Source organism: Poecilia reticulata, linkage group LG9 (assembly GCF_000633615.1).
Source record: "Poecilia reticulata strain Guanapo linkage group LG9, Guppy_female_1.0+MT, whole genome shotgun sequence".
NCBI classification, from domain to species: Eukaryota; Metazoa; Chordata; class Actinopteri; order Cyprinodontiformes; family Poeciliidae; genus Poecilia; species Poecilia reticulata.
Window position 1 is genome coordinate 15,345,911 of NC_024339.1, and position 27,911 is coordinate 15,373,821.

Below are 27,911 nucleotides of genomic sequence, written 5' to 3' on the forward strand. Positions count from 1 at the left end.
CCTCCCAAATGAGTAAAATTTATCAATTTTCTGCATTTTTGACTTTWCCAATGAAAATAAATAAATAATACTTATTGTTTTTTTGCTGATTATATTTAAATAAAAACAAAGTAAAATGCAATTAAAAAAATATTCAAATTTGGTTAATTCAGCTCAGTGAGATTCAAAACTGCACACAGTCTTTTTTATTATGTATAGTTTGCTCTTATTTATTTAGTAAATATTACTTAACCCTGATCACACTTTTTTCAGTGTGTACAGCACTTTGTAGACATTAAATTATTTTAAAGTGCTTTTATAAATAAAAGTGGTATGCTGTGGTATGGTAATCTAATGGTAAATATTTGTTTAATGACCTTCACATTGTCATGAATTCAATTATTTTTATTTAATTGTTTATTTCTTCGAATTCCTCTACATTGTGTCTTGTCATCACGGAGATGTTTGAAATTAATTCAGTGCTACTCACCCCATTTATAAATATGTGAAATGATGTTATGTTTCTTAGGAAAAGAACACTGGATGTTTATAGAGATATATTTAACTGGTTTTGCAGTTGCTTTGTCTTCTACAGAAATATCAGAAACCGTTTTAATTTGTGGTATATTTAAAACCAAATTAGCATGATGACAACATAACAGGTTTGGAGAGTCTACTGATGAATAAATGACACATTTGCTTGCCATAAAAATGGAAAAGATTTCACACATTCGGGTGGAAGGAGGATGATGGGATGTGTGTTTTACTTGATTTGATCAACGCTTCACGAACAGAAAAACTCCGAGGACACTAAAAGCAGAAGGCAGCAATAAAAATCTGCATAAACAGTTTTAAATGCAGATAAATTATAGCAGTACGTAACCTCGTAAATACACCGCTTACGTTTGCAACAGCGCCTCTGATTGGCTTTGTCAACCTCCTCGGCTGATCTGCAGCTCAAAGGTCGTGGAATGCCAGATGTCTCACTCTGCAGCGGCCTTTTGGACCGAACTGCTCATTAATCATCTTCAGTTTTTTTTACCGGCCGGTCTTGTGGGCGCTAGATGAAATGGTTCATACCATAACACTTTGTTTATAAAGTGATTTTAAAACAACAATTCTGATCAAAGTGCTAAATAATAAAACGAAACACATGAAATTTCCAGTGAAATGTCAAGTGGCAAATATTTTTGGCTAATTCCAGAAAGAAATAATTACATAAATCAATATTGGTTCAATATTTCTTTTAGACAAACGATGCTTTATCTTTGACAACCCCGTAAAAAAATGGGATTTTAATATTCTCTTTGCATTAAAATCCCCAAGAGTGAAACATCTACATTAATCCTAATTAGGGTTCAGTCAACATTCAGATTTTTGGAAATCTCAGTGTCTTCAGTACTATCTATTAAGGACATATGCTCAGAATTGCTATCTTTACATATCACATCTGAATTAGTGATTAAATATCAGACATCCTTCAGTTTATGTGGATACAGTTTGCACGTTTTAGTAAAAAAAAAAAAAAAGCCTCAGGGAGTAAGTACTCTTTTTTTAAATAGACGTTCCTTGTTAGCTCACCACCACAAACATTTGCGCATGCTCAACGTGATCGTTATGTGCAGCCGCCTGGGGAGGCTGCTGCTCACAATGCTCTGAAGCAGAAACTCGACGCTCACGCGGACGATTTAAAGCATAAACCCACTGTAAATGGGTTTATCACTATACCAGACGTTTCTTTCACGAATTCCGTTCACATCTCCAGTCTGTTTTGAATGGATAATATCGTCCACGTCTCACCGAGAAGCCTTACGACGCCCCGTCAGCAGCGGTAGCCATAGCTTGATCGCTGACGCTGGAGGTTAGTGGACTCCATTTCAGCTGACAAATAGCTGTAGCAACGGTCTGCTAATGCTAAGCTAAGGAGGTGCACGTCAATCTGGGGTGCACTTTTCGGCACAACACCCCTGGCAGCCATGATAAACGGCACAACATATGTATAAGTTAGCATATTAAAAATGGTTTTATATCATTTTCCTCATATTTAAATTGTAATCTACGATATTTTTGACGGTTATTTTACTAGTTCGCGACAGCAAATGGTTTTAAAGCGCTTCCCATGATGAACCGGTGTGTTTTTTACGGCACAAAACCGGCTAGTTTAGTGAATTCTGGCGTGATTCTGTATCATCCTTCTTTGTTTGCTGACAGGTTTTACTTTTTAAATCGCGCTGAAAAGTATGTAGGAACGTCAGTGGAAAATTCCCAAAATGTTGCAGAGACTTTCCACGGAGCGTCATGTCAAAAGTTTCACTTTTTATAGCAAATAAACAAAGCTCTGGAAATTTGCACTTCTATTGTTTGTATTTACTTTTTTTTTTTTTTTACATTGAATACATACTATAAGATGCATGTGTCAGATGGGTATTTAATAATGAGATAGACATCTGTTATGTAATGATAAGTAAACCTTTAATCGTTTTGTTTTTAGTCATGCGTTTGTCAAACTTATTTTTGGAATTAGTTGTATTACCAAACTGTCAAAGTGATGGATTGGAGATTACTACTGTTTTCTTGTGGAGCTGAATTCTCAGATGATGCATAAACTGTAACCTGACCCCTGCATGCTCTCTGTCTCCATGTGAACCTCGACAGAACAGCGTGATCTGACTCTGCAATGGCAGTCTTTAGTCACCAGGTGCTCCTGGCAGTCACCAGATCAAGGTAAACAGACTACTAAGACTTCCCTTTGTAAACTGTGACCGACGCAGTGGAGAGATTGGGGTCTATAACTCATCACCAGGGTAAACGGTGACAAACAACTGGGAGTAGTCTGTATGGAGTCAACACAGCGAAGTGTGGGTTCTGCAGAAAAGCATTCACTTTCATGCAGAAGAGATTCTCATTTGTAATATTTAAAAAGCGAGTGCAGTTTTTGGTTAATCTTTATCCAGTTCTTAAGCCTTGAGGTTTATATTTTAATGTCAGATATGGTCTGAAAAAGTATATCCATAATAAAATCTAAAGTCTTAAAACTTTAACTTACCAAGTCGTCATTGTTGTTTGATCAGATATATTTTCTCAGAAAGCATGAATGTGTCTCTTTTGAAAGTATCTGACTGTTCAGGTTGGAATTATAATTAAACGTAGAGGCATAGTTGAGGTGAACAAAGGCATTTTTTCACTGTTGAAACCATAAGTCACTTCCGAGACAGAATAAGTGTTTCCTAGAAAGAGGTGAAGAGGAGCGGCTCAACATGTGGAGAGATGATTCACCAAAACTTTTTAAAATTTTTAATATTTATTTATAGGCACTGGAACCTGCTCTGCTTAGCTGTTTCCTCTAAAAACAAGATTTCTTTACCTAGAAAGATGGCTTCAGTTGTCAGTTCTTATGTTTGTCTAAATCTGCTTCATGTCCTGCTGCTTCTGCTGCCCGAGTTTGTCTAGTCCTGACTGCCAGATGGTTTTTCTGTTGTGCACCAAGACGAGTGGCTCATTTGTCCTTCTTGGCAAATCATTAATGCTGCAGAGAAAGTCGAGGAACATCGAGGCTCAGAGATACTCGACGTTCAGACAGAAAGTTAATGATTAGCCCAGACCAAGTTTCTGAGTTCACACAAAATTAAGAGACATTTTTAAATAAATACATGGTTTTATGTTTCACTGCATCAAGCTGTAATAAGGCATTATATTATAATTATATGTTATCATCTATAATAATCGATAATTTCCTTTTACATGATTGTGTTTCTCTCTTTATTTGCTGGAACAAACAATGAGAATTATTACTTTATGCATGCATGTATGAAAAATATATTTTATAAGAAAGCAGGTTTCCACAAGGTTTTTCTTCTTCCTGCTCCATTTTCACTCATGTAGAGTAAAAGTTATAAGATAATGTTTGTACATGGACAGAGTTGGATAGTAACTAGTTACATTTACTCAATTTTACTTGAGTAACTTTTTTGGGGAAACAAAACTACTTTTAGGAGTATTTTTACTCTGCTGTGCTTTTTATTTTTACTTGAGTAATTTTATTCTGAAGTATTTATACTCTTTAGTAAAATTGCTGATGATGTACTGTTTAAATAATAAATGATTGATCATTTGATCAGTTACTCGGTACTTTTTACTATAAATTCTTTGATGGCTACTTTTTACTTTAGTAAAAATGTGCTGAAGTAGTTCTACTCTTACTTGAGTACAAGTATCGGGTACATTGTTGATGAAATTTGCTCAATTGAATAAGCTTATAGATTGACCTTTAGATAATTGATCATTGACTCATGTTCTTTCCTCCTCAGAGGGTCGTATTTGTTGTCCAAGAGGCACAGCTGCTCCTCTCTGTCCTCCAGAGCGTACCTGCGCGTAGACGTCCCCCGCCACGCCTTGTCTTCGTTTCCTCCCAGACACTCCCACTATGGCCACCATCACTGCGCCCGCGCCCACTCCCTCAGCCGCGGCGACGGCTCCGTCCTGCTCGCCCGTGCCCTGCACAGCTCCGCCGTTTGGCTCCAGGATGTGAAGCAAGACGACACCAAAGCATCTCCAGCAGCTACTCAGGACGGGGAGAAAAAGGACTCTGCTGCTGCTGCCATGGTAACGGACTCTCAGCCGCCGTCGGCTCCAACGCCCGCTGCTGCGGCAGCTGTTCCTCCAGCCCAGGAGAGGGCGATGGTGAAAAAGTCTCTGTATCAGAGGATTGTTGACGAGTTGAAGCATTACTACAACGGCTTCAGGCTACTGGGAATCGACACGAAGATTGCTGGGCGGACGGTGTGGAGTCTGCTGCACGGACAGGTGCTGACGCGCAGGGAGAGGCGGAGGGTGAGTTGATACATCCACTTTACTATCGATCATTGATCTGATTTCAATCTCTGCATATCAGCTGATCAGCTTCATTTACTCAAACCAACATCTTCAATAAAATCACTAGTTTCTCCCCAAAAACAAACATTTTCAAAAGAAAATCTTAAAAATACATTTCTTTTTCTGTATTTTTAAAATCTGCAAATGTCCATCTGTCGTTTCTAACATAATTTAGGAGAATTTTAAAGACTTATTGTGATTGTTTTAGGCATTTTTGGTAGCGGTTTGAATAGATTTCCACTTTAATTTTAGAGAGCAGCCTTTAATTTGATCTGGGCGATTCAGATCAGAAATAAAGATTTTAAAATAATCTTTTCTAAAATAGAAACAACAAAAGACAGAAAATGTTCTTAAAAAGCAACTTTATTTCAGTCTTTTCAGAAATGTGTTCATTTCTTGCTGCACTTGCAAAATTAATAATCTGATTAAGATAAATTTGGTCGGCTAGAATTAAAATGATCTTTTCCCAAAATTGTAACACTTCAAGTAACGATTATTTTGGTAATTGATTAATCTATCAAATATTCTGATTATTAATTTGATTTAAAAAAATTGGCACATTTTACAGATTTTTCATTTAATCACTTAAGCCTTTTTTATCTAATACTAGGACTACATTGAAGATGCAAATAAACAAATCAGTTTCTTTTTTAAAATGGAAAAAAATAAACATTTGTTACCTAAAATTCAATAGCATTGAACAAGATGAATATAAATAAACGTTACAAATGCTCATATTAAATGCAGAAAGTGTTTATTTCCTTTACAGTTTGAATATACTGTTTCAGCAAATTGCCTTTTTTTTTAGTCTGTATACTCCAGTTAACAATTAATTGATTGATTAGTTAATAATAATCAATTGATAATTTCAGCCTTACAAAATTGCCCGTCAGAAAATATTAAGAATGGAAATAATCGAGCTCATTTAAATTTCTGATGCATTTATTAATTAATTGCTTTTTGCGACAGGGTTACTTGTATAATTTGCAAAATGATGCTAAAATGTAAATATATATATATATATATAAGTTCAGATGCAAAAATCTGTAGTAAAAAAAAAACAAAAAACAGATCGACTCTTGATAGCGTCTCTTTATCGTTCAGATTTTCATCGCAGTAAAAAGGTTTTCCCACAGAGAACTTGTTAAGCCTGGTGGTTGGATGCCAGGGCAGTCTTTCATCCAGCAGCTCGTGTTTTTGAGTTAAAAAATGTTTGAAGTCGACAGGAAATTTTAAAATATCGCTTGATAATTATGTGTTATTAAAAGATTGGAAGATTAATACCTGAACACCAAGTATAAAGCCTTAAAAAATGCAAACATAAAAAAAAATGTAAATAAAAATAAGCAATGCTAAGCCTGGTGGAGGCACAAATAAAGCCTGGTGGCCTGCCAGGCTTACAATACACTGGGGTAAACCCTGGTAAATCTAAATTTGATTTATTTTGTAAGAGGGAAGCCCCGTGTTGTGGGTCGTGCATGCAGACACGCTGCTGAGCTGCCATCAGCAGAGCTGCGGGTCAGATGCGTCGCTTTGTGACGTCGTCGTCTTGTTTGTGTTTGCAGCTGATGAGGACCTGCGCCGACCTTTTCCGCCTCGTTCCCTTCATGGTGTTCATCATCGTTCCTTTTATGGAGTTCCTGCTTCCTGTCTTCCTCAAGCTGTTTCCAGAAATGCTGCCGTCAACGTTTGAGACGGAGTCTAAAAAGGTTCGTGTTTCTGTACGCCCTTTGACCTCGGCGACCTTTCCACGGCTTGTTGTGATTATGTAACTTATCAGTCGTCCAAGTTTGACGGAAAACATTTTAGACGTGTGGGTGAAATGTTCATCCTGACTGCAGGGGCTTTTATGCAAGTTTCATTTAAAGAAAAATACTTAGTATATTTTATTTTGTTTTCCAGCTTTTTAAAAACATTTAATGCAGCTTATATTTACTAAACCTCTTCACCTGCAGCAGAAAAAGATTAAGCAATAGCAACACTATTAATATGTTTTATTTTTAGTTTTAACTGGAAAAGAGGCAGATCAGTTAAACAACAATGTTGTCGTTTTGAGGGGTTGAATACTCGCCTGTCTTTTATTAAAAAACATTTATCAACTCTGTTGGTCTTTAACATTAAATTCCAACAAAGTAACTTTTTCAGTTTGTTAAAATGTAATAAGATGTAAAATGTTAAAGCATTTTGCAGGATGTTGGTTTATGAAACCAAATGTCTGGCTGTAGTGTGTGAAAGCATTTAGTTTCACTGAATAAAACATTAAGTTGCAACAGTTTTTTTTCACACTATAAAAAAACAAAACAAAAAAAGCTTTATTTAAAGAATAACAACATTGTCATGTATGTAGCGCTGTACACAGTATCAGCTACACTGTTAAATTAATTAAAAATAACTCACTGGAGTTTGTTTTTTTGTTTTTAATGTAGTAAATGTTTTTGTTTTTGCAGGAGGAGAAGCAGAAAAAGGGTTTGGCTGCGAAGCTGGAGCTGGCCAAGTTCCTCCAGGAAACCATCGCTGAAATGGCCCGAAGGAACAAAGCTAAAGCCCAGATCGAGGAGGAGACCCAGAGATTCTCCAAATACGTTCAGAAGGTGAAACACGGCAACATTTTTAAACTTTTATAATAAACTATTACGTCATAAGAATTGGATCTACAGTATAGTTGATTTAGGATTCTAATGGATATATTCCTCCTAAAGTTTCATCCTGCCTTGTTAACAAGAGAAATGTTGTGTCTTTTTATTGCTAAGCTCTAAAAGCACTCCATACCAACGCAATGCAAGATGATGAAGAGTTACAACATGTTTAGGATCTACCTGCTGGTTTCTAATCCCTACAGGAGAAGTTTATGGGTTCTGGAGGGCATCTTGTGGAAATATGGCAAGCCCAAAGCTCATACAATACAGAGCTTATGTCAAGCTGTTCGTGTATTTATTCAATATTTATTCCACATGACATTTAATGCCACCAGCAGGATCAGTCCAGCTGAGGTAACATCAGGTTGCATAAACTTTATCATGTCGGCCAAGAATTTAAAATAAATAAATAAATGAAACTCAACAAATAAAGTAGCTTTTTTTATTATTGGAAAGGGATGTTATTCAATCCAAAACTTAAAAAGGATCTTGCTTTTTTGCTATGTTAAAATAAAGCAAATTCAAAACACTTTCATTTTAAAAAAGTTTTATAAATTAAATAAAAGTTGATTTCGTTCCATCAAATTTGGATTCCTGGTTAAATTTAGCTCTACTTATAACAGTTTGACTTTAAAAAGATGAATATTTTGCTGAAAGTATCATTTTCCATTGTGATAAAATTACATCTGTAATGATTAAAAATAAAAAATTCCGTAAAAAAAAATTTGTAGTGTTCTTGAACTCCAGTTGTGGGGCCACAAAATTGTCAATCCTAGGTCTACAAATGGCCCCCTTGCCGCACTTTGAACACCCCTAAATAAATGACATAACTTATTTAGTTTGACATTTTTATATCTAAACTATATAACCTGATATTTTTACTCCTCTTCATGAACTGAAGAGGTATTTTTGTGTGTTTGTAGCTGAAATATTAAATTTCCTGTCTTAGGTTCGGGGAACGGGCGAGCAGCCATCCACCAAGGAGATCGTCCGTTTCTCAAAGTTGTTTGAAGACGAGCTGACCCTGGAGCACCTGGAGCGCCCCCAGCTGGTGGCTCTGTGCAAGCTGCTGGAGCTGCAGCCCATCGGCACCAACAACCTGCTGCGCTTCCAGCTGATGATGAAACTGAGAGCCATCAAGTCGGACGACGAGGTGAGATGAAACACCTCAGGATTATTTAGTTTCCCTCAGAGCAGGACAGCAGGGTCAGGCTGGAAATCCTGGAAAATCCTTGAATTTCATTTAAGTGATTTCAGGGTTTGGAAAGTACTGATATTCAAGGTACACAGGTTTGGAATAAAGTGCAATCCAACATTTGATTAAAAGCTGAAATTTGGAAACCGTAATTTGAAACCAGATATTTTCATACATCTTATAAAGATACCAACTTTTTTTCTGACTGTCTGAAGTTAAATCAGATTAAACTTTTATTGTTTCAGGTCAGATACAGTTAACAAAATTATTTATATTTGCTAAATGCCAGAAAACATGGTGAGATTTTATCTTTTTGGGGATTTTCTGTGTGACTTTCTTTGCATCTTGTGTTTAATTTGAGCAGGAAGCTCATTTGAATTTTGAATATCTGGGATTCCTGATGTCTCCATGACTTATAGATCATCTTATGTTTCATATATTAAACAATTTATTATTGTTTTGTGAAATTGGTGTTTTGTTCTCAGACCAGTCAGTTTGTATAAGGTATGACATTCAAAACATTAAACTTTTATACTTTAGTTGACTTTGTACCTGAAGTCCAATGTAGAATATGATCACAATACATTAGTATCTGTCACAATAATAAATTAATTATGATAAATTAAAATGAATAGAATAATTCCCTTTCTGATTATCAATAATTTTTCAAATGGAAAGTTTGTTTACAGATTAATTGTATTTATGCATTTGGTTTGTGTGAAAATGTTTAAACCCTGGGAAAGGTTCTGCCATGTTTAATGTTTTGCATATTTTAGACAGTTCGACACTCTTTATGTGAAGTTGAATGAAAATAAAAACAGAATTGACAACTACAGGGATTTTGCAGCTATAGGGATTCAAACTGTTTCTAAACATTTTACAAACCTTTCAAGACTGAAAATCAGTTAAAATTGTGTGAAAATCTTTTGTAATGAAGAAAAGATGACTCCGGTTTGATCTTGTTCTCAGATGATCTCGGCGGAGGGCGTGGCGGCCATGAGCGTGTCGGAGCTGCAGGCGGCGTGTCGCAGTCGTGGCATGCGTTCTCTGGGTCTGACCAGCGATCAGCTCCGCCAGCAGCTGCAGCAGGTAGCAGCGCTCGCATGTCGTAATCCGAGAAACGGTTCCGTGTTTCTGACGAATGTTTTCCGTCGCTCAGTGGCTCGACCTCCACCTGAAGGAGAACGTTCCTCCGTCGCTGCTGCTGCTCTCCAGAGCCATGTACCTGACCGACCTCCAGCCAAAGCCGCCCGTCATCCCGCCGGTTCCCAAGCTAGAGGTGAGACCAAAACCACTGCACCGCCGCAGAGAGCGCTTTGCTTCCAGATTAGAGGGAGTTCATTCTGATTATTAATCCAGATTAATTCCAGAGCTGTAACTAATCGCCACACATTTTTACAAGCCAACTTTGCGTTACCGTAACTCTGCGATACTTTGCGGTTTCTGAAAGCGAAGACGTTGTACTTTTCAGCCAACATCCAGTTATTACGGTAATCTCATTCCTGCTGCTCCAGGAGGCGTGTTTTCCTTCGTTTTAATCTGATGAAACCCTCTTTTAATAGACGGTAAATCATAAATAACTGGTAGATACTGAAAGTTCCAGTTGTTATGGAGACATGGGGAAACATTTTTTACTCACGGGACATTTAAAGAACTTTATACAATTAAAATAGGCAAAAATATCCAGGCGGAGATTTGATATTTAAAGGGTTTTAATCTGATAGAAATCCGCATTCTGCAGATTTTTAGTTAAGCCTTTTTTTAAAATCTAATATTAAAAACGATGCAAATAAACAAATTTCCGTTTTTACATATAAAAAATAAATATTTTACCTGATATACAATAGCATTGCATTATTTTAGTGAACATTTGATCATTTGTAGCAAAGGAAGAATCTGCAGCAAAAAAAAAATACTTTTAACATCAACATATGAAAAGTTCAGCCTGTTTTTGTTTAACATCAATCCAGTGATCCACTTTTCATTACTGAACAGAAAAAAAATTATTTTTACACAATTTGAACCAAATGAAGCTCAAATTTTTGAGAATTTCTGGATGAAATTTATTTGCATTTTTGTTTAATCTTAAACACAACATTTATTTTTTCTGTAGAGTTTTGGTTCAATTACTGCTTTGAAAATGGTGTCCTTACTTCAAATTTCCTTTTTTTGTCTGTATACTCCAGTTGATTAATCAGTTTACTGAATTAGTCTGACTATTGCAGTAATTGATTCGTCGTGATTAATCGTTTCAGTACTAATTGTATTGGAGTTTTGCAGGTTTCAGAACATTTTATCTTCTTTTCTGTTCGACATAAAAATAAGACATGACGTCGCTGATTGTTGAATAATTTCCTTTTAAATTTACTGTCAAGCTGCTAGAAAGAAAGATTTAAATCTTGTTTGTGGTGCTAAAATTCAAACTTTAAAACGACAGAAATTTCTGAGCGATAAAAATGAAACAGCAGTTTCTCTGAGATGTTTTGGCCTCATCAGATTTTTTTATTTTTGTTTTGCAGAAAGCTGCGTCTTCTCCTGCAGAAAACCCAGCAACAAACCCGGCCGCTACCGAGTCGGAGCGACTGGCAGACCCAGCCGTCGTCATCAAAGACAGACCGGTCAGCAGCTCTTAAAAATTCTAAAATTATAATTTAATCTGAGACGGTTGAGTTTAGGCCACAAGCAGGATTTTGAATTTCTAGCTGGGGTCGGTTTGATTAAAACGCTTGATTAAATCTTTCTGTTTTGAGCCGAATTTATTTCCAGATTCCTCAAAATAATTCAACATTTAGCCAAAAATGGGCCATTTAACTTTAATGAAGGAACAAATTATTAGATAAATCTCATTTTAATTTGTAAGCCAGAAAAAGAAAACTCTAAGCTTATAAATTTGATTTGAGTCTGATATATTTTAAACGCCTTAATGACTATTTAACCGTCTTTCACACAGCAAGTTTTAACTTGTTGCCATGACAAGTATTAATAAAAAGTTTTCCCCAATTTTTTTCTAAAACTTCTTTTAAGTTTCTGTAAGTTAAATTAAATCTTCAAAACTGTTACAATATGACATTTTAGTGTCTGTTTCCTTCACTGGTAACTAAAAGGAAATTTGTTTAACCTGTTTTGTGATGATTTATTTATGATGTGATTTTCACAAAGTCGGCCTCAGATTTATGTTCATGGAACATAAAAACACCAAACACAGATTTAAAACTCCATTAAATAAAAAATAAAAATGTACAGACCTGCATAAGAAGAAGAATTTGATAGAAATAATTTGACCTTGTTGACGTCGTCTTTACATTTTGCTGCAGGTGGAGGAGCTGCGGGACAAAGCCCCCGTGGTTCTGGACAAAACGTTAACTCCTGCTGAGGTTCTTCAGGTCAGACCAGTGTTGCATATCTTTATTTTAAAGGGAGCAATTATGCAAAACTCGCATGTTTTTTCATGTTTTTATATTTACATTTGGGTTTCAGCTGCTTCTAAAAACACACAGCTGGTTTTTGGCAACAAGTTGATGTTTTTTTTTTTTTTTTTTTGGTGTCTGGAAAATTAACCATTTCAAAAACGTCTAGAATGCAACTACAAATCAGCAGGCACTGCACTGTTACCTAGCAACCCCAGCAAATCTCAGCCCGTTACCTAGCACCTAAAGCTGAGCTCCAGCATGTTTGGTCAGCTGGTTTTAACGCTGTATGTGCTGAAGAAGACAAATGTTTTGTTGACTTTTCACTCAGAAACCACTTGTGGCATTCTTGTTGCTTGTGCAGGAGGCTCTACTAATGCTTTTCAAAGATGTATGGTTGTATTCAGAGAGGAGCTTAAAGTGGGCAGAAATGACCAGACTAAAATCTGATTGTCTCAGAATGAATTGGTGCCATAAATGTAATGAATATGTTTTATATCGCCATCATGTCTCCTTTAGATGCAGTTTATTTTACTGTGTATTAATTAATTAGCTATTAATCCATTGTGGGATTAATAATTCTAACTCACTCCTTTTCAATGTACATACATATTTTTGTATGTTGTTAATTGATTGTGGAAATCGGCCTCAAACAGAAACAAACTGACAGACCTGAGGCTGAAAGTCTGAAACTTTATTGAATAACTTTATTTTTTCAGGCTAAAGCGGCGACAGAAGTGTCCCAGAAGAACAAGATGAGCGCCAACGGCGTGTGAAGAGGAGCAGCTGGGATGAAGCTGGAGGACCCAGCGTCCATGTCTGGACCTGTCTGGCTCCCGATCCGGGACAGTTTGGCTCTTGATCCGGGACAGTCTGGACCCTGATTGTTGCTTCGCCGCCGTGTTTGCCCTTTTGACCCCTGCTAACGCCGTCGTTGACCTCATATCTGGGCGAGCCGTTCAAACCCGTCTCTGTCGTTCTTTAGCTCTGAAATCCCGTTTCCCTTCCTCCTCTGTGTGTAAATTTGTAAATATTGTGTATATTTTCCTCCTGCACCACAGAAGCAGCAGCTCTGTACAGTTTGCTATGCAAAGCCCAGCACTTTGTCTCCTATCAGGTCGGTTTTATTTGCTGATGGTTTTAAAATCTCCCCAGAGAAACTTTGCTGAACCCACATTCAGTTTTCTGTTCTTATCGTCCAAAATGAAGATTATATTAATTATTAAATTACACCCAGAATGTCAGGAATCAGATGTTTCTGTATTGGGGGGAAACATAGTTTGTGTGAATCAGCAAATGAAGACTTGGAGTTTCACTCCTGGATATTTGACTGTTTGGTTTCAGTCTTTATTCGTAAACCACTGAAAGGACAATCTGTACAAACACGTGCAGATAAATATATAAATATAAATATATTTTTTGCATATTTGTTGTATGTTTTGTGTTTTGAACACTAGAATGACGACCTGTCCTAGACGTAAAAAGAGAATATTCTAGATGTTGTTCATATATCTGTGCTGGAGGGAATAGAGTTTTATTATGGCAGTAAGAGCTAAATTTATTGTGTACAGGTTTATTTTCCCTGCTTCAGTCATTAATATTTTTTTATTTTCATTTTGACGCCCATCATTGTCCTGCACAAATCCTGAAATTAATGCGTAAAAATCGGTCTGTTCTGTTTATTCTAGAAATTTAAACCGTTTTTGTGCCGAAGGCTTAAAGCTGTTTGGTCGCACGGTGACTGTAGGGCTTTTAAATACAATCTTATGTTTTCTTTCTTTCGACCACTTCTAATCGTAATCCTATTTTTTTGTTGTTTTTTCCCCTTATATAGAAGAAATTGCAGAAAATATTTTTAAGTGTCTTTTACTTCTATCAGCCATTCTGAGTTGCACACTGACACTTTAGGCCCTGGCTACAGGAATATTTAATTATGAGAATAAAGTCAGAATATTAGCAAAATAAAGACGCATTTTTACCAGAAAAACTCTTAAATAGAAATGTTTTTAAGATCTGATGTGATCACATTGTTTATTTTTTTAGTTGTTTGAACTGATGATAATCTGATGCTGAAGTTTAAAAGATTATAAAACTTAAAGTAAAACTTCACAAGAAACTCAACATTCCTCATTTTAATTTTTAATTTTTCATGTTAGAGTTCTTATAAAATTACTTTATTCTCATAATTTATAATAATCCTAGCCCTAATATTTTGTCGTACATTTGAACAGAAATCAAATAGAAGTTGTGAAACAAGATGGCCGCCTTGGGCCACTGACATCACTGAACTATGGAAACCCATTAGTGGAAAAAAAAACCTTACTGATCGCCCAGCCCTAGATAATCCATATGAATGCCTGCTGTTTTAATTGGTTTTGATATTGATGAAAAAAATTTTTTTGTTGGTTTTAAACTTTGTAAAACATGATGAAAGCATTAACATACATAGCTGCTTTGCTGTGTGTGCGCTCTGCTGCCAGATTTAAAACCCAACATTTCCCCCTGAACAGTGACTTAATCTCTGGATCTCCCACTCAGGTGGGATTATGAGAAGAGCAGCTCCAGGTTGTTTAACGATGTAGAGAGAAAACGAAGCTAAAGCAGCAACTCGACCAGGTTTGATGCTGAACCAAACCTGCAGCGTTTCTCATTCTCGATGCCTTTTTCTCCTCGTTGGTTTGTTTTATTTCTGTTTTCTGCATCATGCCGTCATCCGTCTGGAAACTGTTGGCTCGGAAATTAAACTGTGGTCCAGATTATCTGACAACACTCTCCCAAAACGACGACGAAACAGAATCGATGAAATTAAAGAAATGATACAACCCTTTAAAACGCTTTGCTTCATTCATTTACTCAACTTTATTGGAGCTTCTCACCATCTAATTATTTTTTATTTTTGTTTTCGTTCACTCAATGGTTAATGTAAAAACAAATAAATGAAAAGAATCGGAATAAACGCATCTAAAAAAATTATTTTACTGTAGATAAAACAAATGACTCATGTTGCTGTTTAATTTATGAAAATTAAAATACCAAAAATAAAAGTATAAAATTTGCAACTAATTTTCCTTATTTTTTCTCACATTCAGGTTTCTGAAAAAATGAATTTTATTACAGAAATGTCAACATTCATAATGGTGTCTGCTGCACTCAAAGCTTGGTCATGAATTTCCACCTGTTTTCCTTCCACTCAACTTTCCATTAGTTTGCTAGGAACCAGCATTCTTTGCCAGTAAACTTTTGTTCCTCGCCTTCCTTGTGGAGGATTTACATTATTTATTGGCTGTTATTGTGAAGCATAACGCAGCGTTTTTACAGCAGAAATTGGTTTTATGTAATATTTATAATTTTTCAGAACAGGAAAGGTTTCTGTTGTAATTAGCTGTAAGTATAGCAGAAATAAAACCTTGAAATGTGAAATGAAACTACGCAGTTTAGGGGTTTCACATTTTGAATTTACAGATTTACGTTACTGATAAAAACCTTTTTATTTAATTGTTATATATATATATTTATATATACATACATTTACCGGTCCGTTTTTATTTATATTGTGGATGAAAACTTTGTGAACTACTGATTCAGCGGAACCGAGGATGAACTGGATTTTTATTTTATTTTATTTCATGACCAGCAGAGGGCAGCATTTATTAAACCACCTGCAGGTATTAATGTTTAGATTGTTTTTAGATGGTTTATAAAGACGCTCAGAGTATTTCTTCTCCTTGCCTTTGGATGGAATCACCCTAAAGTTTGTTTTATGATGAAACATCAGATTAAAGTTTTAATCCGGACTGTAGATGACTTCATGTTCTCAGAGACGAACAAAAAGACAAATCTTTGCAAAGAATCTGCATGGAAGACGGATTTCTGCCTCTTAATTTATTCACACTGGGTCACATCAGAAGCAGGAGGGGCTGAAACTTAAGGAGAGCAGCGGACGGACGGGAAACTGTTCTGTTTGTGGCCGTGCTGAGAGCTCAGGTCAGTATATTTATCTCTTGTTTTTATAGATATTACTGACAGAAACAAGATATAATCAGGGTAAACTTTTCAACAGGACAAAGCTAACTGAGGTGGATAATTCTCATTTTAGTTTACTACAACAACAAAACAGTATTTGTGTAATCAGATAATGTAGAGATCTTTTCAGGGTTTTACATTTATCTTAGTTGTTTAAAGTGCTTCAATGTTTTGAGCTTTTAAAACAACAAACTGCAAACAGGAGTGAAGAGTTGCTGCCTGTTGTGGGTCTGAAGCTATTTTCAGCCTGACAGCTTCACGGTGGTGACAGGTGGGTCAAGCTGAAGCATGTGGAGGCTTTAATCTGAGCATGCCTTTCATTTATTTCCAACTATTTTTAACCAAACGCATCATTTCAATCAGTCCTCAAAATATAATAAAGTTTGATAAAGAAGAAATGTTTATTTGTACAAGGATTGAAGAATGTGTAAGAGCTCAGAGAAAGCTGAGTGACCTCCAGAGAGGTGCATAAGCCTTTTTACTCAGTTAAACTTTAATTGAATAATAAAGAAGATAATTTGCCGAATAAACAGGGAAGTTAAATTCAAGTTTTAAAAATTAAACAGCAGAAAAAATACAAGAAACAAACATTTCACCAAGGTAATTTAATGATAATGGCAGGTGACAGTCCTTCAGGGTTTCCCTCAGTGTATCATAAGCCTGGCGGGCCACCAGGCTTTACTTGTGTCCGCCCCAGCATTGTTTATTTATTAAAAAAATTTTCATGATTGCCTTTTTTGTTATTATTTTATAGTTGGTGTTTAGGTATTAACCTTCCAGTCTTCCAAAACACTTAACTATCAAGTAATATTTTAAAATTTCCTGTCAACTATAAACATGTTTCACCTCAAAAACATGGCGGGCGGCTGGATGACTGACTGCCCTAGCGCCTGAGCACCGAGCTTAGCAAGTTTTCTGGGGGAAACCCTGGTCCTTGATGAGAATATTGGGTTAGAAAGATGTGAGAAAGTTTACATAAGGGTGTTCAAAGAGGGGTGCGGGGGCCATTTCTGGCCCACGACTGATTTTTTTTTTGTGGCCCCCAACCACAATTCAAGAATAAATTAGTACAAAGCTACGACTTTTAAATAAAAATCCTACAAATCTGTTAGATGCAAAACAAAGTGATTTTCTTTTGAAGCTTTCCATTTTCCTTCCGTTGTCATGGTAACTAAGACCACATTTACTCATAGACTTATACTCTAACGTCCATCTTGTTACATTTAAATCTTTTTATTGATGAACTCTAAATGTTTCTAAGTGAAGACTGACCTAAATCCAGTTTATATTGCTGAGAAATGACAAGATATTTTTCAGTTTTCTTCAACTGAGTCCAAAATAATAAGCAAACTGGATGCCTTTATTAACAAGCAAAATGTTTAAAAACATTTTAAGTTTTGGATCTATAATCCCATTTCTACAAAACTAATCAGATTATTTGGTTAATTAAAATAGGCCATGCTTATTTTATGTTTGAGTAGGTACAGAAACATTAAAACAGGTTTGGTAACTAAATTTTTTTTTTTAGAGCTGATGATTTTGGCCCACAGCACAAAAAGTTTGGTTGGTTTTAATTGGGGAGACAATAGTATATTTAATTTCTTTTCTTGTACCATTTGCAGAGTAAAGATGAAGTTTTTAGCCTTCCTGTGCCTGTCCGTTCTCTTAGCTCACATTCATCTCTCAGTGGCAGGCAAAATCAAACTGTTAAAGCCTTTTAAGAAGACGACAAAGATAAAAACTAATCTGGATGCCAAAACTAAACATTCAATCCTGGAAAAGGCCAAAAACCCCACTTCAAATAAAGGAAGTTACCCTAAGCAACCAGAAGGAGGCTATCCTCAGTACCCAGGTAGTCAACCTCAATATCCAGCCGGACGCTATCCTCAGTACCCAAACCAACATGGAGGCTATCCTCAGTACCCAAACCAACATGGAGGCTATTCCAACCCAGGTAGCTACCCTGGGTATCCAGCCAGAGGTTATCCTCAGTATCCATACCAACATGGAGGTTCTCCTTACCATGGAAGCTACCCTCAGTACCCACAGTATCCTGCCGGCCATTTCCCAGCTCCAGGGTATGGAGGAGGTTATGGAAACTATCCAGGTAGCTACATCAACCACAACCCAAACAACAGGATCCTGAGCCCTCACTACGGCGGCAGCTTTGGATTTGGTGGCTACGGAGGTGGGGGTGGTTCTCCCTTCTCTCACTCGGTTCAGAAAATGGGATTTGCTCCGTCTGATCAATCCAAAGGGTTCGGACGCAGTGCGGCAATGGCGGCGGCTGGAGGGGCGATGGCAGGAATGGCCCTGGGCTACGGACTAGGGAAGTTCCCCCATCCCAATTTCCACTTCCACAACCCCCACCAGGAGTATTACTACAACTACTACATGTACAAGCGATACGGTATGAAATCCTCTGACAGGGACGACTACAGCAGGGACTACAAGTTCAATCAGACACCTGAGACCTTTGACAGGTTCATGACCTCCTGCATGAAGAGGACGGACCTTCTGCCAGAAGAGAACCAGAGGTCGCAAACCAAACCACTGACCACCACCACCACCATAACAACAACAACAACAACATCAACAACAACCTCTTCAACTAACACAACTACAACCTCAAGAAGCAACATCACTGCAGCGGGGAACGTCTCCTCTATCGCCAATTCAACCAACAACCCTCTCAATAAGTCTGATGTTACAAATGTGAAGGTTTCACAGACTCTCCAGAACAACGAGGAGAATGATGACACAGTCAGTATTGTGGAAATTGGCTACCCAGCGTTGATCAACCAGATGAAGGTGAAAAGATGTACGGAGCTTTACGTCGTTTACTCTGAAAAACACTTGAAGAAAAATGAACAGTCTTCACCTCACAGTGGGATACAAAACCTGCAGCAAGGGCTACTTTTTGTACTCATGAGCACAACTATGATGTTAATGCTGCACAATTAAGACCTTCACTGGGTAGAAGGTGAAGTACAAAAATTAAGATTATGCAAGTTTGCAAACAAGCTCATTTTTATTTTTTATTAATGGTCTGTACATTGCATTCTAGCATGACTTCTACCTTCTGGCTTCATGGTTTATTTCTCTTGCTCATGACAATGAACTTTAATTATGGCTAATAATCTCTACTGCTCCTCAGCAACACCAATCCTAACACAAAGCAGATCATAAATGACAAATTTTATCGAGGGCTTTAGAAGCTGAAGGCTATTTTCCTTCCTGTAGCCGCCAACTGCAGTGCATGGCTAACACTCTACAACAGTCAACACTGAAAACACATTAGCTAAAGATTTGTTTTAGATGTTTTTATGTTTCTTCTCTTGTGTATCAGAGCCGTCGCTAACTAGTTAGGTAAATATTTGTTTTAGCTGTTTTTTTATTTCTTCCCCATCTACAACAGAGACATGGCTAAAAACATGTTAGCTAGATGTTAGTATTCCCTTTCTTCAATAATGCCACCGCTAACATGTTAGCTAAAGATTTCTTTTAGCTGTGTTTTTGATTTCCTCCCCTTCTCCAATAGAGCTAACATTATTGTTAGCATCTCCCCCAATAAAAAATTACAGCATTATTCCAGTGCGTTGTGTAAATGTTCTAAGTTAGTAACACCTCCAGCCGTCACAAGGAGGGCTGCAGCCTGGGAAAACTTCACTTCCCACTCTTATGACGCTGAACATCCGTTCAGAAGTGCCAAACAAGAATTTTATTAATTGTTGCTGTCTTGTCCAAACAGAAATCCTCCCAATTCCAAAAATGGTAGCAACTGGCTCATTCTGAGCACAGAAGCATTTTTGCTGGGGCAGAGCAAACTGGGAACTGCCATAAATAACCGGCCTCTCCTCGCACACGAAGGAAGGAGGGGCCGGTCATTCATGTCTATGGTTCATGAGCCAAACAACTTAAAAAATAACATTTACTTTCAAACAATATGATCACTGAAAGCGTTATGGGATTAGTTTGCACTGTGCTGCTGACCGTACTCTGACTGCTATGGTGCAAACAGGCTGAACTGTGGTTACAGAAATAAAATTATATAAGCAGAAATGTCACTATACCAGGCAAGATCACAGCAGAAAATAGTAAATGTTAAGATTTATGTTGAATCGCCTTAGAACAGTAACAATTGGTGTTGCATTTTTACCATTTTATAAATCTAAGTACACCTTTAATCACTGCAAAGTTGAGTGATATTCAGAAGTTGAATGCAAACGCCTGTTACTGATTATATTTGTTCATGTTTATCATATTTTATATCTGACCTCTCACACACAAGCGCATGCGCACACACACGTCAAATATCTTATTACAATGCATGCTTAGGGTGTTTTTCTGGATAAATTTAAACTTTTTGCATTTTGGTTCACAAGTTAACAGTTATTGTTACTTTTTCAAATAAATCTACATTCCAAAACATTCTGTGTTTGTTGTCTTTAACTCGGTTCTAAGTATGTTTTATTTGTAGTGCTGTGTAATCTGCATAGTTTTTTCCTCTCTGAAACATGCATTACTTTTTATAAACTTGAAATAAACAGAGTAACATAAACAAATTTGTTTATCTTAGATTTTCTGTCTGTTGTTAATGATGTACAGAAACTTCTTTGAAAATACTGTATTGTCTTTTTGTTGTTATTTTTACCCTTGTTTTAATATTTTACAGAATATTTTGAGATACATGTAATTGTAAAAATGCAGTGTTCATATTGTTTACTTTGTCAGTAATCATCCTGTAATGATCCATTAATTCACTGATCCTCTGGGAGAAATGCATCCTCTGGATCTCCTTCCACTCTCTTTATGATTTTAATGTCATAATTACAAAACCACATTTCTGCCAGAAGCAGGACACATGAAGTTTATGCACTGAAAGTGTCTGTCTGCGCCAAGAAGAGTTAGACTGCAGATCACTTTTGCATGAAAGGGCTATTTTATCATTTACTCTGGCTGTTTTTGTAGAGAAAATACTTATCTTAGACAAATGTACTAAACAACACAATGATTTGTTATTTTTCTCCTCATTTATAGTTAAGGGAAGGGCAGTGTGGACTGAAGACCACCAGGTGGCAGAGGAGTAAAGAACATTATGTATGGAAACTGAAGGTCTGAAAATCAGTGGATAAATATGGCATCTAATCCTTAATTATTACAACAGGAGCTGCTCATATATTCCACAGGTCTGCAGTTGATGGAGAGACTGAAACAAAAAAATAAGTTAGTCCAACCACAACCCTCACAAAGCCATGCAACGCAAAACCAATCATTAAACTCAGCTGACTTTATGTCATTATTCTCATTAAAGATATATTGAATAACACCCATATTTCAAGATATCTTAAATGTATTTTTAGATAGGCAATATTTACTTTTGACTTGTGAAAATTAAATAGACAGCCTATCTTAAAAGCCAATAACGACTAAACAAAACTGAAAACCTTGAATTAGACTAAAATTAGAATTTTGTATACATGTCTTAAATTAACATTCCAATTAGTCAGAATGACATCTCTCATATCCTGATTTAGTATTCTGTCTAGTAAAAACGTCACAGATTTTATAGCACCAGTTCCGCCCTCTAGTTCATATTAAGATCATTAATGTTTTCAAAAGGCCATTTGTGCCAGAAAACATTGATAAAATCCATTAACAAACCTATTAAACACAGCCATCCCAAAGCATATGTGAGGTAAACAGCTGCTTAAATTAGTTATATCTAAACTTAAACCAATTTAAGATATAAGAATGTAAGGGCGGTAAAACATAATTTATTTACGTTAAAGCGGCCTGCCAAACAACCCGTCATCATTTCATGGCTCCGGATGATGGAAAACAAATAAGGTTAAGCCCCGCCCCACATCTTGTATCCAGGCGACCTATATCTTTGGTGCGCGAGGCGTTACGTCAGCGGCAAACGTCTCTTCAGACCGACTCAACGTTCAGAGGTGACCGGTGAGCGGGAGGCTTTCTAAGCGGAAAATAAGGCGAGAAGAGGGAAACCGAGGTGCGGACATTCAAGGTAAGGTTTCGGCTAAACTAGCCGCACCCTTCTGGGTTACTTCTAGGAAATAAGTCGCACTTTTTTTCCCCAAACAGACCTCTTTGTGGGTAAATACGCCGACATGGACTTCACTGATAAACTGCTGCTGACTTATTCGTTTGTGAATTAAATGCTGGGTCAGTATGCGCCATCTTAATGGAAAATAGACGAGTCATTATAAAAGCAGTGGAAACGTTCATGTCAGAAGAAGCTTTATTTGATATCCGTGTATAATTTAATAAGAAATTACCCTTTGGCTTGCTGTAGACGATGCAAAACGACCTTACTGGACCTGTAGCTGCGTCAGAGTATGTTTTGGTAAATTAATTTTCTTATTAAAAACAGTATGAAAAACAAAATAACAGGTTTTTTTTTAAACTTTTGCTTTTTAAGATGGAAAAATTACACAGAAATTAAATATTTTTGCCGTTTTGCAGTCACAGAGTGGAAATTTGTACTTTGAATTATATTAAGAAATAAAAAAAATTTTTCCACACCAGGTCTTTCTTCCTTTCTTTACAAAGCACAGGATACAGAATACATATGCACAAATCACAATATCACAAACAACAAGCTTGGTTCTGAATAAAATAGGCAGAAAAGCTTTTTCAGTGGAAGGTTGTAGATAATTACCAACATGGCATTTTTAAATAAAATGTAATTAAAACTCTTTAAAAGCAAACAATGAAAATGCCGTGCCAGGGGCAGATGTCTCAACTATGTATCAGATTTCATATAGCATAATGCTTTATTGATCAATGAGGATGTAAAATTAAGCTAATATTAAAGTAATTAAATACCAGGTAAATAACAGCAGAGTCATTTCACCATCCTTATTGTCACGCATTGTAAAAAATTGATAAATTCAGATTTTAACATTTAATTTGGGTAAATTTAATCTGTCGTGGCAAAAAAGTTAAGAAGAAACTATACCCATTACTATTATTTGTGCTGTTAATGCTTTGTGCCCTCCTCTTTTTACAGTGAGACTGCAGTCAGTCTTCTCTCGGAGAAGGTTGGAGAATAAAGCGAAAGAGATTTTTTATTTTTCCTCTTTGCATAATCTCAGAGTACTTGGTATCTGAGGCCCTTTCAGCTCATGCTGCAGGTTTTCTGCATTATTGAGGTCAGGGTGGTGATACTCTCGATAATTATCCTGCTAAAGAATGCAATAAAAACACATTGTCAGTCAGAGGAAAAATCTACAATTACAATACAATATTTACATATTGTATTAGTGAGTCTGCACTTTTGTCCATTGACTGCACCAACTCCCTTTCAACCCTGCATAGGTTGAAAGTGTATACAAATGGATAGATGGATTATAATGTTTCTTATAATGAGAACACTAAAAATAATACATGCTTGCTTTTTATGTCTTGATCTTTCTGACTTTCCATTTGGGTTTCCTGCACTGGCTAATGGATTTTAAAGCCCGGCAGTCAGACAAAGGCAGTAGAATGATAGAGTAGGAGAGGGGAAAACATCAGCTTCATTAGATCAGCAGGCTGCTCATTTTATGTTCGTGTTGAGCCATTAGTGGCTTATAAGCAGCCTCTGCACCCAGATATTGATCAGCTGAAAATGTAAGGTTAGCCTGTTTGTCACAGAAAACCCCACTTTATTACCTTTTTTTTAAATATAAAGCCTCAGATTTGATTAAAATAAAAAAGATCACTACATTCAGTCAGAAAGTATACTGATTCGGATCCCCAACTCCTTTCTCTGTGCATCTTTAAGATAAACAGCATGTGATGCGCTTTTAATACCATCCAAATAATCTTTTCACGTATTTGCTTGCATTTCCTTTTCTATAGTGTGAAGATGCAGCTCAAATCTTCTCTACTGTGCCTTCTTTTGTTTCACTTTCCTTTCCTATTGGCCAAAAGAGGTGGAAGCTTTGGGAAGAGCCTTGGTGGAAGAAAGGGGTCCACACCCAGCCGAAGTGCCACTAACAGCAACATGTGGCACAAAAGCAATCAGGGCTCCAATCCTCAGGGTGGACATCCCAAACAAAGCAACCAGGGAGGATACCCAGGTGGTTACCCCAGGCAGCAGGGTGGAGGCTACTACAATCCGTACCCAGGGATGGGGTCACCATATAGCAACAAAGGGTACCCAGGTGGATACATCAATGCCAACCCAAATAACAAAATTTTAAGCCCTCGCTATGGTGGCAGCTTTGGCTACGGAGGGTATGGCTCCAGGGGTGGTTCTCCATTTTCCCAGTCAGTCCAGGGAATGGGTTTATTACCTAACAGTAAATCCAGAGGGTTTGGTCGCTCAGCAATGATAGCAGCAGGTGGGGGGGCTGTGGCGGGGATGGCCCTGGGTTATGGACTGGGAAGGTTCCCCCGGCCAGATTTTCATTTTCGCAACGCCCAACAAGAGTACTACTACAACCACTACATGTACAGGAAATATGGTACCCGATCAACTGACACCAACGACTACAGCAGAGACTATAGCTTCAAAACTCCCTCAGGAAGCTACGACAACTTCATGGATGACTGCATGAAGAGAATTGACCTGTCTGCAGAGAGTCAAAAGCCACCAAGTAAACCAACCAGCAGGACCTCAAATGGGGCGTCCAACCCTTTAACCAACAACACGACAAATGCCACCACATCTTCAAGTCCATCGCCACAGGAATCCAGCAGTGCTGAAGACGACGATACAGTCAGCATAGTAGAGATTGGCTATCCGGCACTGATCGAGCAGCTGAAGGTCAGGAAGTGCTTGGAGCGTTACATGGTTAAGTCTGATCAATACTTAGTGAGACAGAATGGAGGAGCTCAGGCGCTGACGCTGGGCCTGCCGGGGGTTTTATCTGCAGCCTTTGCTACAACATTGATCATAATTAATAGCAACATGATAATGTTCCTGCACTGACACCGTTTGCAGGGTTAATCAGTTGAGATTTTGCCATCCTCTCTACCTGGAGAAATATTAAGACATGGAAGAAGATAAAAGCTTCTTTTACATTGCAAAAACAGCCTTACCAAGTATTTTTGTTTAGTATGGGAAAAAATGTGTTACCATGTTTATCTGCTAGTTGAACTAGTCCTTCTTTTAAAATCTGTATTAAGAAATATTGACTTAAAGCCAGCTCCTGTGTCTTGCTGAAGAGTTACCCGTAAGTAAACGTAGTCTTATTTCAAAAGTTTTATATTTGCACTAGAAACCATACAAAATACTTGGTAAAATGTTGTGCTTTTGCAGTGATACAGGCTTTCGTCACTTTTTAACCGACAAGGCAAAAAACACCATGAGATTCAAATGGTATGATAATGTTACCAATCTATAGATATTTATTGGTACTTCTTATATATAGTAATAATCTTTCTGCTGTGTCTTTATGGAGTAACAAGCCTAACTAGGTGATATTAGCTGATCAATTACTCAGGCTATCTGCTCATGTAGTCGCTCTGCAGAATGTCACTCAGAACTTGATGACTGATGATCCTTTTGTTTCCTTGCTATGACTGCCCAGAGTTTCCTGACCAAACTGCCAGACCTGTCTTTCTTGTGAATAAGAGTGTTTTCACACATTATGTCCAGGAGACTCGGTTCGATTGGTGACCAAAATTGCAACATTTGTTACACTTTCATTTGTTGCATGTGTCAAAGAAATTAAACCGTTTGTTGCCGCCTCGTCTGTGGTGGTGCTGCACCAAGAACCACTGAAGGAGACAACATGAAAAACCTCAGAAGGAGACATGAGTGCAACTTCCTTCTTTACAAAACGAAAACAAAATGGAGTCAAATTTGAGCCGTTATAGGGTTTCTCTTTTGTCTTTTGTAAAAGTCCACTAGCTATTTCTCCCACTAGTGCTACAGTTGTGCATTTGTTTAGATTGTATTTACCCAGAATGCCCTGCGCTGTAATTTACTTCCTGTTTTTGGAGCCGTCTCCAGTCTGCTTGGTGTTCACATATGCATGTGAAACGCGCTAGAGTTCACATCAACTGAACCAAGGCCGAGGTTTGTAGGCGGACCAGAGTTGGATTTTTTTCTTCCACCTTAGAGTTTGATAGCTCGTTCACACCAACTCAAACAAACCGACTTCCTAGTAAAACTAGAGTTTGATTAAAGCGTCACTCTGGGAAAAAGCTTGCTATATTTAACCAACGGACAAATTTGTATCATTCTTGACATGAATTTATGGACCAAACACAATCAGTCCAGGACCATAATTGGCCCCTGAGCCACACTTTGGATACCTGTGGGTTAGAGTTTTCTGAATCTTCCCAACGTGGGAACCTGCTGCTGGCTATAAAAGATGAAGATGATTATGAAGTAATTGTGGGAAGTTTTAGTTTTAAGAGAAAAAGCCATAGTGAATTATGGCTCAAAGAAGAATTCAAATATAAAACAGCTTTTTAAACAATATATTCTTTAACAACTTTTTAATTTGGTTTTAACCATTTTCTGTAAATCTCATTTATTATTTATACAAAAGTTGCTTCATTTTGGGACCAAGGCTGAAATTGTTACAAATGTCTTGCACCAGTAATATACCCATGTTGCCTTTCTCTTTGTATAATAAAAACAATTTGTACTTTGTTTTTTATTTTTGTTAATCTAAACTGATACAGGGCAAAAATCACCATTTCAGTTTAGTATTTTGAGTGTTTTTAAACGTAGTTGCGTCTGCCTCTGACTTTCAGGGCTTTTTATATCAGGTTTTCCTCCAGATCATGACAGAAATGTCTTTATCAAGGAGAATTAATTTTAATACTTTTCTGATCATCACCTGTTTATATCTTGTAGTGTCCAACATGGCAACATTAATCTGTGTTTGGTGGTTTATTGGGCTTTTTCATTTAAGTCTGAATATTTTTGTGTTTTTTTAATCAGTTCTGAAACTGAACTGATTAATACAGTTTCCTGTAATAGGAAACTGTATTTCCTGTTACAGTTTATTCAGTAACACGAAATACACATTCATATTGGTTAGTTTTCTGTTTTTTTACAGAACTTATTGGAAAAAACAAAATCCAATGAAACTTTAATATAAGAATGTACCCTCAGCTCACTGTTTTGAATGTGAATGTGTCTTCATTAATGACCAAATGTGTTTGTTTTGTGCAAAGTGTCAGAAATGTAAACATTTTATGTCTGCTCATTTTAAACGGTTGGTAAATGTATTTGTTGTCAATGCTATGATAAAAACAACACAGATAAAGCCATGATTTAGCTTCAAAAGAGGTAAATTCAGACTTTTTTTAACACATCAGTCCATATTGTGGTGTTCCAAACACAGAAAAGAATGAACCTCTAGATTAAAGATTTACACACTTTTGGTATGATTATGCTCCTATGTGTTGGAGGCTGTTTGGTTGTAAATGTGAGGATAAAAGTAATATAACAAATTGCCATTGGTGGCGCTGTTGCGGTTACAAGAGCTGGACCTGTAAAGAACAAGATGAAGTTCCTGTTCCTGAATAAACGTTGCCATGTCCTATCTCCAGTTATCTGCTTGAATATTATTTTATTTGACCTAGTGTATCATACACAACACATATCGTGAGGGCGCTGTCATACAGGAACATTTAATGTAAACATTTTCTTTCTACGCTGATAAATGTCCTGCTGTTGTTTGTCTTGTCTAATAAACTTAACTTTTAGTGATTCCCTGATTTATTATCTGCATGCTGACAATTTGTCTTTGATTTTCTATTTGTAAATAAATATAAATTAAATGTATAAAGGTGAATCAAGTTGGTAACACTTTATTTGAGGGGGCG

At 36.9% G+C, this 27,911-nt stretch overlaps 3 protein-coding genes across 5 annotated transcripts; all 3 read left to right on the top strand.

Annotated features, from left to right (window-relative positions):
* The first annotated feature begins 1,580 nt into the window (after positions 1-1,580).
* Positions 1,581-14,921, top strand: letm2 (leucine zipper-EF-hand containing transmembrane protein 2). 2 transcript variants are annotated; one of them, XM_008418170.2, is made up of 11 exons: positions 1,581-1,840; positions 2,635-2,703; positions 4,287-4,809; positions 6,417-6,560; positions 7,299-7,442; positions 8,437-8,640; positions 9,652-9,771; positions 9,842-9,961; positions 11,202-11,300; positions 11,997-12,065; positions 12,809-14,921. In XM_008418170.2, the coding sequence occupies exons 2-11, from the start codon at positions 2,657-2,659 to the stop codon at positions 12,863-12,865; spliced, it is 1,527 nt and encodes a 508-aa protein (XP_008416392.1). In that variant the 5' UTR covers positions 1,581-1,840; positions 2,635-2,656; the 3' UTR covers positions 12,866-14,921. The 2 variants fall into 2 exon arrangements, with proteins under 2 accessions (XP_008416392.1, XP_008416393.1); XM_008418171.2 differs by lacking the exon at positions 11,202-11,300.
* A 1,071-nt stretch (positions 14,922-15,992) lies between these two features.
* Positions 15,993-20,543, top strand: LOC103470047 (uncharacterized). 2 transcript variants are annotated; one of them, XM_008418172.2, is made up of 2 exons: positions 15,993-16,073; positions 17,735-20,543. In XM_008418172.2, the coding sequence occupies exon 2, from the start codon at positions 17,742-17,744 to the stop codon at positions 19,074-19,076; it is 1,335 nt and encodes a 444-aa protein (XP_008416394.1). In that variant the 5' UTR covers positions 15,993-16,073; positions 17,735-17,741; the 3' UTR covers positions 19,077-20,543. The 2 variants fall into 2 exon arrangements, with proteins under 2 accessions (XP_008416394.1, XP_008416395.1); XM_008418173.1 differs by lacking the exon at positions 15,993-16,073 and adding an exon at positions 16,203-16,383.
* Positions 20,544-22,015: 1,472 nt separating this feature from the next.
* On the top strand, positions 22,016-27,803 carry prnpb (prion protein b). Its single transcript, XM_008418179.2, has 2 exons — positions 22,016-22,140; positions 23,979-27,803. Exon 2 carries the CDS (start codon positions 23,986-23,988, stop codon positions 25,051-25,053), a length of 1,068 nt encoding a protein of 355 aa, XP_008416401.1. The 5' UTR covers positions 22,016-22,140; positions 23,979-23,985; the 3' UTR covers positions 25,054-27,803.
* The last annotated feature ends 108 nt before the right edge of the window (positions 27,804-27,911 follow it).